We start from the raw sequence: 12,967 nt of genomic DNA, 5'->3' as shown, positions 1-12,967 counted from the left end.
GCCCCCAAACCCTTTTTTCCCCATCATAGTTTCTTTAAAAAAAAAAAACTTTAAAAGATTCCATTAGCCTTTTAAAGAATTTTCAATTATCCTCATTGCTTTTCTTTAAAAAAATGATAGCAGCTAACACAACTCCTTATAAAATGTCAAACAACACAGAAAGATGTGAAAAGAAAAAGTTTCCTGTAATTCCATCTCCATCTATGGAACTCCTAGTAGTCTCTGAAACTTTAAAAATACTGTAAACTTAAAAGCAATTTCAAATCACTAGAGAAGTTGAGAATGGGAATATATTTCCTTTGTGCCATGCAGAATCCAAAGTACTTTCAACTGATTAAGACATCAAATGCTATCCCTAGTAACCAGGAAGGCAAGGCTCTGAGGGTTAACAGTTTGCTTAAGGCTGCACCCTGGCAATGGGCAGGGCTGACATTCAAACCAGAGACCAAGAAACCAGAATAAGCCACTGCTTCAGGGCACTGCCATCCTTGTGGGTGGGGGCTGCTAAACTTAGGAGACAGGACCTGGACTTCAGGGCCATCTGACAGCCCTTCATACAATGGAACAGATATTTGGGAAGAGATTTTTGAGTGATAGAGTTTATGACTGGGAGAGGGGTATAATGGATCCTGAGGGGCATTTTACAGGGGTCACCAAGGGCAAGACAATACTGAGGGGAGGTGGGTGGACATGGAAGCTGGAGAGAGAATCAGCTAGCCAGAACACTCCAAAGGGTTAAAGCCAGGCAGGAAAACTCCTGGAGGGAAGCTACTTTCAATGGCTGCCTTTGGAGCTCTTCACCTCCCCCACTGCTAGGGACTAGAGGGGCAGTTGGGATTGGATCCTTTTGAGATTTGAAGCCCCTAGGGCCCCAGGTGTGCTGTAGAGAGGAACTAAAGTCCCTGGTACAGTGCAGATCCTCCTTCCTGTGGGGCTCACCCCCAGTTCCTGACAGATGCAGCTAGGGCCCAGGCAAGCTTTACAAACAAGAGATGTTGAGCCCCAAGCCTGGGGGATGCTCCAAGAATGGTGGAAACATACATAGCTTTGGAGAAAGAGGACTTTCAGGAAGGGAAACAGGCCTGTACCAAGATGGGGGCCTTTAACTGTTCTCCAGCCTGCCTGACTGCTGTCTTATAGGGGATGAGTTAGGAGCACTGGCTCAGGCAGAAAGAAATGAATTTTAGGGGCTCTGAGAACACCAAAGTCTTTCTCTACTGGATCATCCAAGGCTAGTTTCTGTCAACGCCCCCGCCCCCCAAGCCTAACTACTAACTTTCCCTTAGCTCTTTCTATCCACAATCTTCTCCTCCTTTCTGCTCCCCTCCCCCAAACTCTTTGGAAATCTTTCAACTTTCTTTCAAGTTTTCCCTGGGCAGCTAGGGGTCTGTTTCAGAGCTAGGTCAGGGCACTTTAACACTCTCAGCTGGGGAGAGTGGAAGAGACAATAGGTGCTATCGCTTTACCATTGGAAGTGACCCCCGAATTTGCACTTCTTTCATCTTGGGACCAGAGCCCTGGAGGTGGGCGATTTCCTGGGGGGGAGTGGCTTAAGCCACTTCCCCCACTAGCCAGTTGGCTGTAGACGGTCCAAGCTCAATGGTCCCCTACAGATATGAGACTGGTGTTGCCGTGAGAATGGAGCTCAGCCTGGGACGCCATCCAAGGCCTTTGCCTGTGGAGTGGCTTAAATGACCCTGACTGGAAGGTGGAGAGAAAAGTGGATGCCCCCCGGGGCTCTGGACCACCCTCGAGGTCAGTAAAGTAGGATATTTTCTCAAAACTGAAAAGGGTGGGTGCCTCATTCATTCAGTTTGGTGCCCCAGGGGGTTAGGTGGTGGGTCACCGTTCGACTCGGTGAAGATGCTGTGATCGTGTGTGGACGGGGAGGCTAGGCATTGTTTTAAGTTCTCCCTACCCCCACCTCCAACCCCCGTCCCCACCCCCACCTCCTTGCCTATCTTCTCTCCCCACCATGCTGGCACAATGGTCTGGCTTCAGCCCCTCCCCAGTCTGCTGGAGCTTCCCTGGTTAGGTCCCAGGTATCTGTAGCTCCTGGTGGACCGGCTCTTCATTCTCCCACCCCACTGCCTCCTGGCACACCCAAGGACAACTGGTGACCTGTGCCACTTCCCTTTGTGGACTGCCCTTACTCTTCTGCCTTCCAGACACGTGGTCCAGTAAAGCAACTGAACTTGGGAATCAATGAGGTTCTTGGCTCAGTGGCCTCAGGTGCACCCATTACCCCTGGTGGCGGTTGTTTCCTTGGGAAGTCTCATCTGATGGACCCTACCAGTCATCTCCCAGTAGCCTTCTATGCCTAGCTGGGTTTCCTGGACCCAGGGAGGGAACCAAGATGGCTGGCAATCCCTTGGTCCCTGGCAGGGTGAAGCCTGGGCAGCCAAGCCACTGTGACCCGAGCAATGGAATCCAGTTGATTGGGTGATGGGGTGGGAGTGGGAGGAGGATCAAATCCCACTGCCTCTGAGCCTTGAAACCTGTTTTGCCCATATGCTTATGGGTTTGTTTGATTACAGAAACTGCAGGGCGGGCTTTAAGAGGGACTGGGAGAAAGCGGAGGTCTCCGGAGAGCACTGGATTTTCGGTGAGCTCTTTGGAGCCCTGGATATAGCTGGTGGTGGGGAGGGAGTTTGTTTCACTGCAGTCTCTCAGACCTTCCTTTCCTTGTCCTACCGAGAGTCCTGGTTTACCCCTCCTAAAATACAGAGGATGGAAGCAAGGATTGGGCTCCTGACCTTCCATCTGCTTGTGGCTATGGAAACAGGGAAGCTGACCCTGGGGAAGGTTAGGTTTAGGTGTTTCTTGGCCCCAGAGTCCTTCCCCGCGCTGAGATGCTGTTAAGAAATTGGATGCCCCCAGCTTTGCTCCCTCCCCTTCAACCTCAAGCCTGGGGAGTGCGGCTTGGAGGGGACTTGCGGCTTTGGTTTCGTGCCTTTTCAGACCCTTTCCAGAAGTTGTGTGGGGGCCCAGGGAGGCCGGCGGGGCGAAGTTCATAGATTAGTTCTCACTTTCTTCACCCCATCTTTCAGCGCACCTCGCTACAAGCATTTCCGCTTTGTATAGTGATTCAGAAAGGGAGCCGTTGCCAAAGTGTTGCACCTGAACCCCATCACCAATTATCTACTTAAGGGCTTCCTCCTGTGGCCCCTGACTTTTCCTTGTGGGCCACCTCTGGTAATTTGGCCCCATTTTGCGTGGCTGAGGGATAGGGTGATTATAGAATCTTTCAAAAAGAAAGTATAAAAAAATTATTATTTTTTTTTTAAGACAGGGTCTCTCCTTAATGGCATAGGCTGGCCTTGAACTCAAGATCCTTCTGCTTCAGCTTCCCAAGTGCTGGGAATCTGGTTTATGATTTCAGCAAGCTTTTGAGGAAGCCAGAAGTGGGATATTACCTACCTACACCTTTGCCTCTTTTGGGGAGGGGGTAAGGAGGACAGATTGGTCCGGTGGAGTCAGGTGAGACTGAACAGGGAAAGGTGTAGGGTGGGGAAGGGTGTGTCTGTGCAGAGGAAGTGTGTCAGATCTGGATGCTGTATTGGACGCTGCTGTATGAATGCAGGCAAGTCAGCTTTATCTGTCTGTACCTCTGTTTCCTGGTCTATGAAGTAACTAGGTTCATCTCAAAAGCCATGAATCGTCTAGATGCTTTACAGAATCTTATGTAATTAGGTTTACAGTTTGGAGAACTCTGGAGACAGACTAAGGCTTTGCAGCCTTTAATAGCTTTATTTTCTTATTTGACTTCCCTGAGCTGCCCTTTCTCCAGGTGTGAACTAGGACAAGTGATTCTTGGGATGGGGCAGGTGTGATGGAATTGTGGTTGCATGGGCTGAAGGTAAGACCCACATATTAACAAAATTACCTCAGAAAAGCCTGGAATCCATTGTTCACCCACACAGAAGCCCATGGGGAACATTGTGCTCCGTTTCCAGACAGGTTCACTGAGTGGAAACAGGGAGAATCAAGGGAGAATCACCTACACAATTTAAATTGTTCCGAGATTTTGGTTGAATTACCTAAGGTAAATATGAGTCGGTAAATAGCAGCTATTTTCCTAATTTTTGTTTGCAAAGAATCTGGCAAAGCACTTATTTATAAACATGCAGCAGTATAACAGCTTTTAACACATTGTGTAAGAAAATCAGAAAAGGTGTCATCTTGTTTTTTGAGATGATTGACAGAAAGAGTTTTTCTATGTCTTTACAGCTTGCTCTTTGGGGTTCAATTTTTTTATTGTGTATGTAAAGTGTTCTCTCTTAAGGACTCGTATGAAGTTAATCTTTCAAGTCTGAAGAAAAGTAATAGGTTAGAAAAATAAAAAAAAAAAATTATTATTGCCAGGTGTGGTGGCACGTGCCCCGCTTGTTTTTTCTGTTTTGTGTGTGTGGTGTTTTGTTTTGTTTTGTTTTTGTTTTCTTTTTTTGGTCTTTTTGAGACAGGGTTTCTCCGAAGCCCCAGCTGGTCTGGAATTCACTTTGTAGACCAGGCTGGCCTTGAACTCACAGAGGTCTATCTGCCTCTGCTGCCCCTGACTGCTGGGACTTAAGGCATGTGCCACCATGCCCAGCTTGTTTTGGTTTTTTTGAGATGGGGTCTCCCTGTAGCCCTAGTTGGCCTGGAACTCACAATGTAAACCAGGCTAGCCTTGATTTTACAGATCAACCCAATTCTGCCTCCCTAGTACTGGAATTAAAGGTTCTGCCACCACACCCAGCCAGTAATAGATTTTTTAAAAAAGATTTATTTTGTGGGGCATGGTGGCACATGCCTTTAATCCCAGCATTTGGGAGGCAGAGGCAAACAGAGGCTAACCTGATCTTCATAGAGTGTTCTAGGTCAGTTGGGAATATAGGGACTCCCTACCTCAAAAAAATTTTTATTATTTTTTTAAAAAATATTTTATTTTTATTTTATGTGTATGAGTGTATTGCCTGCATGTATGTGAGTGCACCCATGTTGTGCAATGCCTCAGAGGTCAGAAGAGGGCTTCGGATTCCCCTGGAACTGGAGTTAAGGATGGTTCATAGCTACCATGTGGGTGTTGGGAATCGAGGACGGTTCATAGCCACCATGTGGGTGCTGGGAATAGAACCCCGCTCCTCTGCAAGAGCAGTCAGTGCTCTTAACCGCTGAGCCATCTCTCCAGCCCCTTATTATTTTTATTTTTAATTATGTGTATGTGTAGAATATGTATGCATGAGTGCAGGTCCCTTGGTGCTGGAGTAAGAAGCAATTGTGAGCCACCTGATGTGGGTGCTGGGAATTAAACTCAAGTCTTCTATAAGAGCAGTATACACTCTTAACTGCTGAGCCATCTCTCCAGCCCCCAGTAATAGACTTTTTAAATTCATAAAAGATAAATGAATTTAAGGGCCAAGTCCTACTGGGTGGTGGGGATATATCTATGATGCCGGTATTTAGGAGGCTGAGGTGGGAAGGAGTACCTCAAATTCAAGGCCAGCCTGGGTTACATGAGACCCTGTCTCAATCAGCAACAGTTAATCCTTAAAAACTCCCTCAAACCACCTGCACCAAAAAACAGAAAAGAAAAAATTGGGGACCCCTCTAATCCTAATGTTTAAGTAATATGGTACAGGTGGAAATTTGGTTAGAGGTTATGCCAGATTAGCCCTTATATACAAAACTTTTAAAGATTAATTTTTAGTTGTGTTTTGTGTATCTGTGTGGAGGTCTGTGCATGTGTGTGTGTACCACTGGAGGCCAGAGGCATTGGATCCCCCTAGAACTAGAGTTTCAGGCCTTGTGAGAAATCTAGTGTGGATGCTGGGAACTGAACCCAGGTTCTCTGGAAGAGCAGCACATGCTCTTAACCAGAGCCATCTCTCCAGCCACCAAATGTATACATTTTGAAGGTAACCAATTCTCACTGTTTGAAAAACTTTTCTTCTTTTATTGCTATTAAATACAACTCCGATGGGCCTCTTCAGTGCCTTAAAATTCTTTTTTTCTTCTTTTACTTTTACTGACTGATAATTTACATTCACATATGTCCCTTTTAAGTTCACAAGTTTGATGATCTGAAGAATGTATACATGCAAACACATGCTTGAAACTAAGGCTAATCTAAAGCAATGCATTAAACTCTGAACTAGATCTGAGAAGCCAGAAAGAATGATGCTCTCCCTTCTAATTGAAAAACTGTCCACATTGGAGCTACAGGGAGATACTGTCTCAAAAAGACCGCCCCTTTCCCCACCAAAAAAGAGAAAAGCTGTCCACAAAGGATTATCTCTGCTTGCCAGTCACTGAAATTATTGATTAGCTTGTGTTGGCAATGAGCCCACCTGTTTAAACCAAAGGATAGCCATGCTTGTCTATCTCATTTGTGAGACCTTGGGAAAATTGGCTTCGGCCAATTGCCTCATTTTCTCCACCTGTGAATTGGGGCTAGTGTTAGTACCAACTTTTTTTTTTTTTTTTAATGTAAGGGGGCACACATGCCACAGTATGCATGTGGCAGTCAGAGGACAATTGTGGGAGTCCGTTCTCTCCTACCATGTGGGTCCTAGGGTTGAACTCAGGTTATCAGGCTTGGTAGTAAGTACATTTACCTACTGAGCCACCTCACCCACCAGGGACTCACTACGTAGACCAGGCTGGCCTCGAACTCACAAAGATCCAAACTCAAGAGATCTGCCTGCCTCTGCCTCCTGAGTGCTGGGACTAAAGCTGTGTGCCACCCTGCCCTGCAGGGACTCATTTTTTCAAAAATTTCTTTTTCTTTTTTGGGGGATGAAGGTTTTGTATATGTGTATGAGTGTTATGCCTGTATGTAAGTGTACTTGTGTCATACAGTGCCCCAGGAGTGACAGAAGAGAGCACTGGATCCCTGGGAACTGGAGTTATGGATGGTTGTTAGCCACCATATGGGTGCTGGGACTCAAACCCAGGTCCTCTGAAAGAACAGCCAGTGCTCTTAGCTGCTTGCTGAGCCATCTCTCCAGCCCTTCCATCTTCCTTTTGAGATAGGGTCTCTCACTGAACCTGAAGTTCACTGATTGAGCTAGACTGGCTGGTTGGCAAACTGTGGGAATCCTCTTCTCTTTAGGTGTGCACTATTTCCCCTGGCTCTTTCCGATGGCTGCTGGTGATCTGAACTCGGGCTCTCATGCTTGCAAGGGCCAGTACTTTACCAACTGAGCCATCTTGTCATCTCAGACCCCTCTTCGTTCCTCTTTTCTTTCTTACAGTACTGAAGATTGAACCTAGAATTTCCTGCATGCTAGGCAAGTACTCTACCACTGAGCTAATCCCCAATAATACCAGCACTGAAGTCCTGCTCTCAGATTTAGAAGAGTATACAACAAGCAGTCCCCATTCAGTAAACACTAGGCTGTGCTCTGTACTGTGGGTAGACTTGCTGCCTCTGTGAAAGACTGTCTATTCTAGGACAGCAGTTCTCAGAGAATTTTGATTTCAGGACTCCTATGAGCTCTTAAGAGGCTGGGATTGCTGGGCCTGGTGGCTCCAATCTTTAATCCCAGTCCTTGGGAGGCAGAGGCAGGCTGATCTCTGTGAGATCGAGGCCAACCTGGTCTACATAGTAACTTCCAGGTGGGCTGGGACTAGGGAGATCCTGTCAAAAAACAAACAAGACTGGGATTATCATAGTGTGTCACCATGCCCTGCTATGGTAGCCTGTCAGTCTTTCTATAAAGTAAGAATATTATTCCATCCAACTCTTAGGAAGCTTTGCCTACTTTAGGGCATGTAATACTGTCATTTTCTTAAACCTTTCTCTCAACATCATACTAAAAACATTCACATCGTATAACTCCAAACAATAATAGTCTAACAGACGTTTATCCTGCTCAGTGTGCAGAAGTGCACTGAGTACTCAGCATGTGGTAGCTCCCTATTCCAGAAAGATATGCACTTAAGGATTGTAATTTAATAAAATGCTTCATCAAGGACATTCTCAAGGACATGATGGAGAACAGGACTTCTGGTATAATTAGGCACCAGTGCCTTGATTCATGCTAAGGTAACTTTTTTTTTTTTTTTTCCAGGCTGGACTGGAGTTCACTATGTAGTCTTGAACTGGGCTCAAATTTATGGCAATTATTCTACCTTGGCCTCTTGAATGTTGGGATTATAGGCGTGAGCTGTCACTCCCCACTATAACAGTTTTATTTAAATGATGAACAGGCAAATATATCAGTGTGTTAAATTATTTTAGTATAGCTAAATAGTATCAAAATAGTTCAGCTTTCAGACTGAAAAAGTCTCAGAACCATGAGTTCTAGGGAAAGACAAACCAATTTTGGTCACATATCTCCATCCACTGCTTTCTTTCCTTTTTTTTCTTTTCCTCATCTTGTCTTTTTTCTTCTTTTTTGTGATAGGATCTGACTAAGTAGCCCTGGGCTGGCCTTGAATATATGAGCTTCCTGCCTCTACCCTCCCAGCGCTGGGATACAGGTGTGCCAACATATTAACCCCTTTTACTTTATCAGTTAAGCCCATAACTCTATAAGGTAGGTATTATCACTCCCACTTTACAGGGGAGGAAGCAAAAGCACAGGAGGAGAAGTGGCCTGCTTAAGGTGGTCAAACAGCAGAGCCAAGATTCAAAGACAAGTTCCAGAGACCATATTCTTCCTCAGAACCACTGAACAACTAAACAAACCTAAGGAAACCTAAGATAACAGTTAACTGTTACCTCCTGTGGGGAAATGGGAACAGATGGACATTCTTCTAGGGAGAAGTTGCAGGAGTGAACAGGGCATCATTTCTAGGTATCATGTGGGCACCTTGTCCTAACCTCTGCCCTGTTGTTTGCTTTGTCAGGATGACTTCTCGGGACCAGTTGGTGCAGCAGGTGCTGCGGGATCTTCAGGAGGCAGTGGAGTCTGAAGGCCTGGAAGGTCTTGTTAGTGCCGCCCTTGAAGCTAAACAGATCCTATCTTCCTTTACCCTCCCCACCTGCCGGAAGGGTGGCCCTGGGCTCCAGGTGCTGGAGGTAGACTCTGTGGCCCTGAGTCTGTACCCAGAAGATGCTCCACGGAACATGCTGCCGCTGGTGTGCAAGGGTGAGGGCAGCCTGTTGTTTGAAGCAGCCAGCATGCTGCTATGGGGGGATGCTGGTCTCAGCCTGGAGCTGCGGGCCCGCACTGTGGTGGAGATGCTGCTGCACAGACACTATTATCTCCAGGGCATGATTGACTCCAAGGTGATGTTGCAGGCCGTGCGCTACTCCCTATGTTCTGAGGAGTCCCCTGAGATGACCAGCTTGTCTTCTGCCACGCTGGAGGCCATCTTTGATGCTGATGTCAAGGCTACTTGCTTCCCTACCAGTTTCTCCAACGTGTGGCACTTGTACGCCCTTGCCTCGGTTCTCCAGCGCAACATCTATTCCATCTATCCTATGCGAAACATTAAGATCCGACCCTATTTTAACCGGGTCATCCGGCCTCGCCGCTGCAACCACGTGCCCTCCACGCTGCACATAATGTGGGCTGGCCAGCCCCTCACTAGCCACCTCTTCCGCCACCAATACTTTGCCCCTGTGGTGGGACTGGAGGAGGTGGAGGCCGATGGTGGTGCTAGCCAGGCCCCAGCTCCTCCAGCCCTGGGCCCTCTGCTACCACCAACCAAAACCCTGGAGCTGCTCAACCGTGAACCTGGCCTCAGCTATTCCCACCTCTGTGACCGTTACAACATCACCAAGAGCACCTTCTATCGATGGCGGAGGCAGACCCAGGAGCACCGCCAGAAGGTGGCCACCCGCTTCTCTGCCAAGCACTTCCTTCAGGACAGCTTCCACCGCGGGGGCCTTGTTCCCCTGCAACAGTTTCTCCAGAGGTTCCCTGAGATCTCCCGCTCCACCTACTATGCCTGGAAGCACGAGCTGCTGGGCTCTGGGGCCTGCTCGGCCCTGGCACCTGCCCCTCCACCCAGGGAGGCCCTGATTGTGTCAGAGCTGGAGAAGCTGCCAAGGGAGAAGGCTGCTGAGGGGCTGGGATGCTCCCCGCTGGCAGTACCAAACCCTGGCATGGTCTTAATGCAGCGGGCCAAGTCCTACCTGGAGCATTGCATCTCTCTGAACACACTGGTACCCTATCGCTGCTTCAAATGCAGGTTTCCTGGCATCTCGAGGTCCACTTACTACAACTGGCGGCGAAAAGCCCTCAGGAGGAATCCCAGCTTCAAGCCGGCCCCAGCCCTTGCAACCACTGAGGCTCTGCAACCAGTGTCTGTTGGGGAAGAGGCCCTGCTGTCTTGGAAGGATGACATGGGAGCCGGGACAGGGAAAGCAGTTGGTGGAGGGCCACTTACTCCCCAGGAGTTCTTATCTCCAAAGATGCCCCTGTCCCGTTGGCAGAGGCGCCTGCGCAGGGCTGCCCGCAAGCAGGTGCTAAGTGGTCACCTGCCTTTCTGTCGTTTCCGCCTCCGGTACCCTAGCCTGTCACCCTCTACCTTTTGGGTCTGGAAAAGTCTTGCCCGGGGATGGCCCAGGATGCAGGCTCCCTCTTTGGGCAAAGGGAAGCAGGAGCCAGAAGTGCAGCAGGAGATGGAGGACCGGCTTGAGGTGGAAACTGTCAAGGATGTGACAGCTGTGATGGTTCCTCCTGGGGAGACCTTGTCAGTGGTTCCTGCTTCAGAAAAGGCTCCCGAAGAGGCTCAGGGAGGGTTTTCTAGAGAGGGGATCCTGCAAGAGGGGGTCCTGCAAGAGGGGACCATGACCCAGAGTCAGCCCCACATTGGGACCCTGACAAACCAGACTCTGGTGGCAGCAGGGGGGAGGGATGGCCAGGTATTGGTGATGGACATGCTTGCCACCACAAAATTCAAGGCCCAGGCCAAGCTGTTCTTGCAGAAGCGCTTCCAGTCTAAAAGCTTCCCTTCCTACAAGGAATTCCGGGCTCTCTTCCCCTTCACTGCCCGCTCTACCTACTACATGTGGAAGAGGGCACTCTATGAAGGCCTCACTCTGGTTGATGGCTGATGAGGAGGTCAAGTAGGGGCTAGGAGGAAGAGGGACCATTTTGGAGAGAGTCAGGGACCTGAGTTGTCCTCTGACTTGGCCCAGATGCCCTTTGCACTGACTCCCAAGGTAACTCCAATGGCTTGTTATTTTCAGGCTCAGGACAGAGAGCTGAAATCAGCCATCTGGTCTCTGTGAAAGCTACAGGGATGCTGATGTTCTCTTTGGTTGTTGGCTGGTCATATTTTTATTATGTTTTAGTTTTTTGTTTTGGTTCAGGTTGCTTGGCTGAACCCCCTTGACGATGTTAGAAGCTGGTTCACTAAGACTGCCTTTAGCTTTTCCTGGGTCTGAAAAAGAATATTATATCATGACCATTGTCTTCTCTCAGGCAGAGCGTATATATATATGCCTGTACTTTTTTGAGATTGGCAATTCTCTTTTTTCAAAGGAGAATTAGAATTGAATGTGAGGCAGGTCTGTGGCTTCTGTGTCATGTCCCCAGTGGAGATGGTGCCTCTAAGCCAGGGAAGATGCCTGGGCACCTGAGTTCCTAAATGAAAGGCCCACTCCATCTGCTGGGGATCCCTGTAGGTCTCTGCCAGCCTAGCTGGCTGTTGGGGACCTGCCTTTCTGATGAACCGCCTCAGAAACTCAGGGAGTCACATCTTTGGCAAGGGGCCACAAAATGACCGGGCAGGTGGGAGACTGAATTTTCATTGTCCAACATTAAAGTTGGAAAATCAAGGAAATAAAATGTTGCCTTGCACATAGCCCTTGGTCTCCAGGATTTGTTTGACTAAGATATGATCATTCCCAGACTCCTTTTCGGCTTGAAGGGATTGAGGGGCTGTTTTTGTCATGGGGTACAGAGGGCTCTCTTTGGGGGCTAACATGAACTTGATCTGGGAGTGACAGCTCCTCCAGCTGGGTTCTGGCTACCTGGCTACTCCTTCCTCTAGGAGAGACTTAAGGTATTAGGAGTACCAGGCAATCTGATGAGGCCTTACTATGTGTTCTGGCAGGCCAGGCCCAGTCATATAAGGAAACAGAATCTCCAAGTGCTTAATTAGCATGAACCTTTTTTAGATTTCTCTTTTTTTTTTTTGGTTTGTTTGACCCCAGCTGGCTATATAGTATATAGACCAGGCTGGCTTCAATCTCACAGAGATCCACTTGCCTCTGCCTCTCAAGTACTGGAATTAAAGGCATGTGCCACCAATCCGGGGTATTTATTTTATGTGTATGAGTGTTTTGCCTGCATGTATGTAAGTGTACTTGTGTCGTACAATACCCACAGAGGCCAGAAGAGAGTGTTGGATCTCCTGAAATGAGTTGTTACAGTTAACTGCCATGTGGGTGCTTGGAACTGAACCTGAGTCCTCTCAAGAGCAGCCAGTAACCCCTGAGCCATTGTTCCAGCCCCAATTGGCTTGAGCTTTAAGTTCAGGATTTTGCCTACTGATATGAGATGTCAGGGGAGGAGAAATTCCCTTGGGTCCATCGTCCTCCTGCCTTAGTTCCTGTAGAGCCAACATCCCCGTGGTCTTTTGGTAGTCATTCTTGTTTCTGCTCTTTATTCATCCCCACATCCAACCGATCAGCCAGTCCTATTGACTCTGAAGTGCTGGGGATGGAATCCATGGCTTTGTGCATGCTAGGCACGTGCTCTACCACTGAGCACATCCCCAGACTCCTCCTCATTCCAGATTATATTCAGAATCTTCATTCTGCTGGCCCATGTCACAGCTCTCTACTCCCTCCCTCCCACTCCCACTTCAGAATTTAGGATTCTGAAATTTCCTAAAAAGGTATCAGTGACTTCCTTTCATTCCCGGAGTTCCTTCCTTGAAAAGCCTGTGTAAGTAGCTCCTGACTCATTCTTCTACCTCTTCAATGTTTGCCTTTGCCTCCCCCGGACCCCCATCCCTTCCACAGCTACCTCTGATCCTGAATATGTTGTACTCCCTTATGCTCTGGGACTTGTGCCTTTAG

General features: G+C 48.1%; 1 protein-coding gene across 1 annotated transcript; it reads left to right on the top strand.

Annotated features, from left to right (window-relative positions):
• Positions 1-8,836: 8,836 nt before the first annotated feature.
• Positions 8,837-10,993, top strand: Vrtn (vertebrae development associated). Its single transcript, XM_008849745.1, has one exon. It carries the CDS (start codon positions 8,837-8,839, stop codon positions 10,991-10,993), a length of 2,157 nt encoding a protein of 718 aa, XP_008847967.1.
• Positions 10,994-12,967: the final 1,974 nt, after the last annotated feature.

The sequence above is a fragment of the Nannospalax galili genome, unplaced genomic scaffold, assembly GCF_000622305.1.
Source record: "Nannospalax galili isolate Female #2095 unplaced genomic scaffold, S.galili_v1.0 scaffold24, whole genome shotgun sequence".
NCBI lineage: Eukaryota > Metazoa > Chordata > Mammalia > Rodentia > Spalacidae > Nannospalax > Nannospalax galili.
This window is presented reverse-complemented; position numbering and strand designations above follow the sequence as displayed.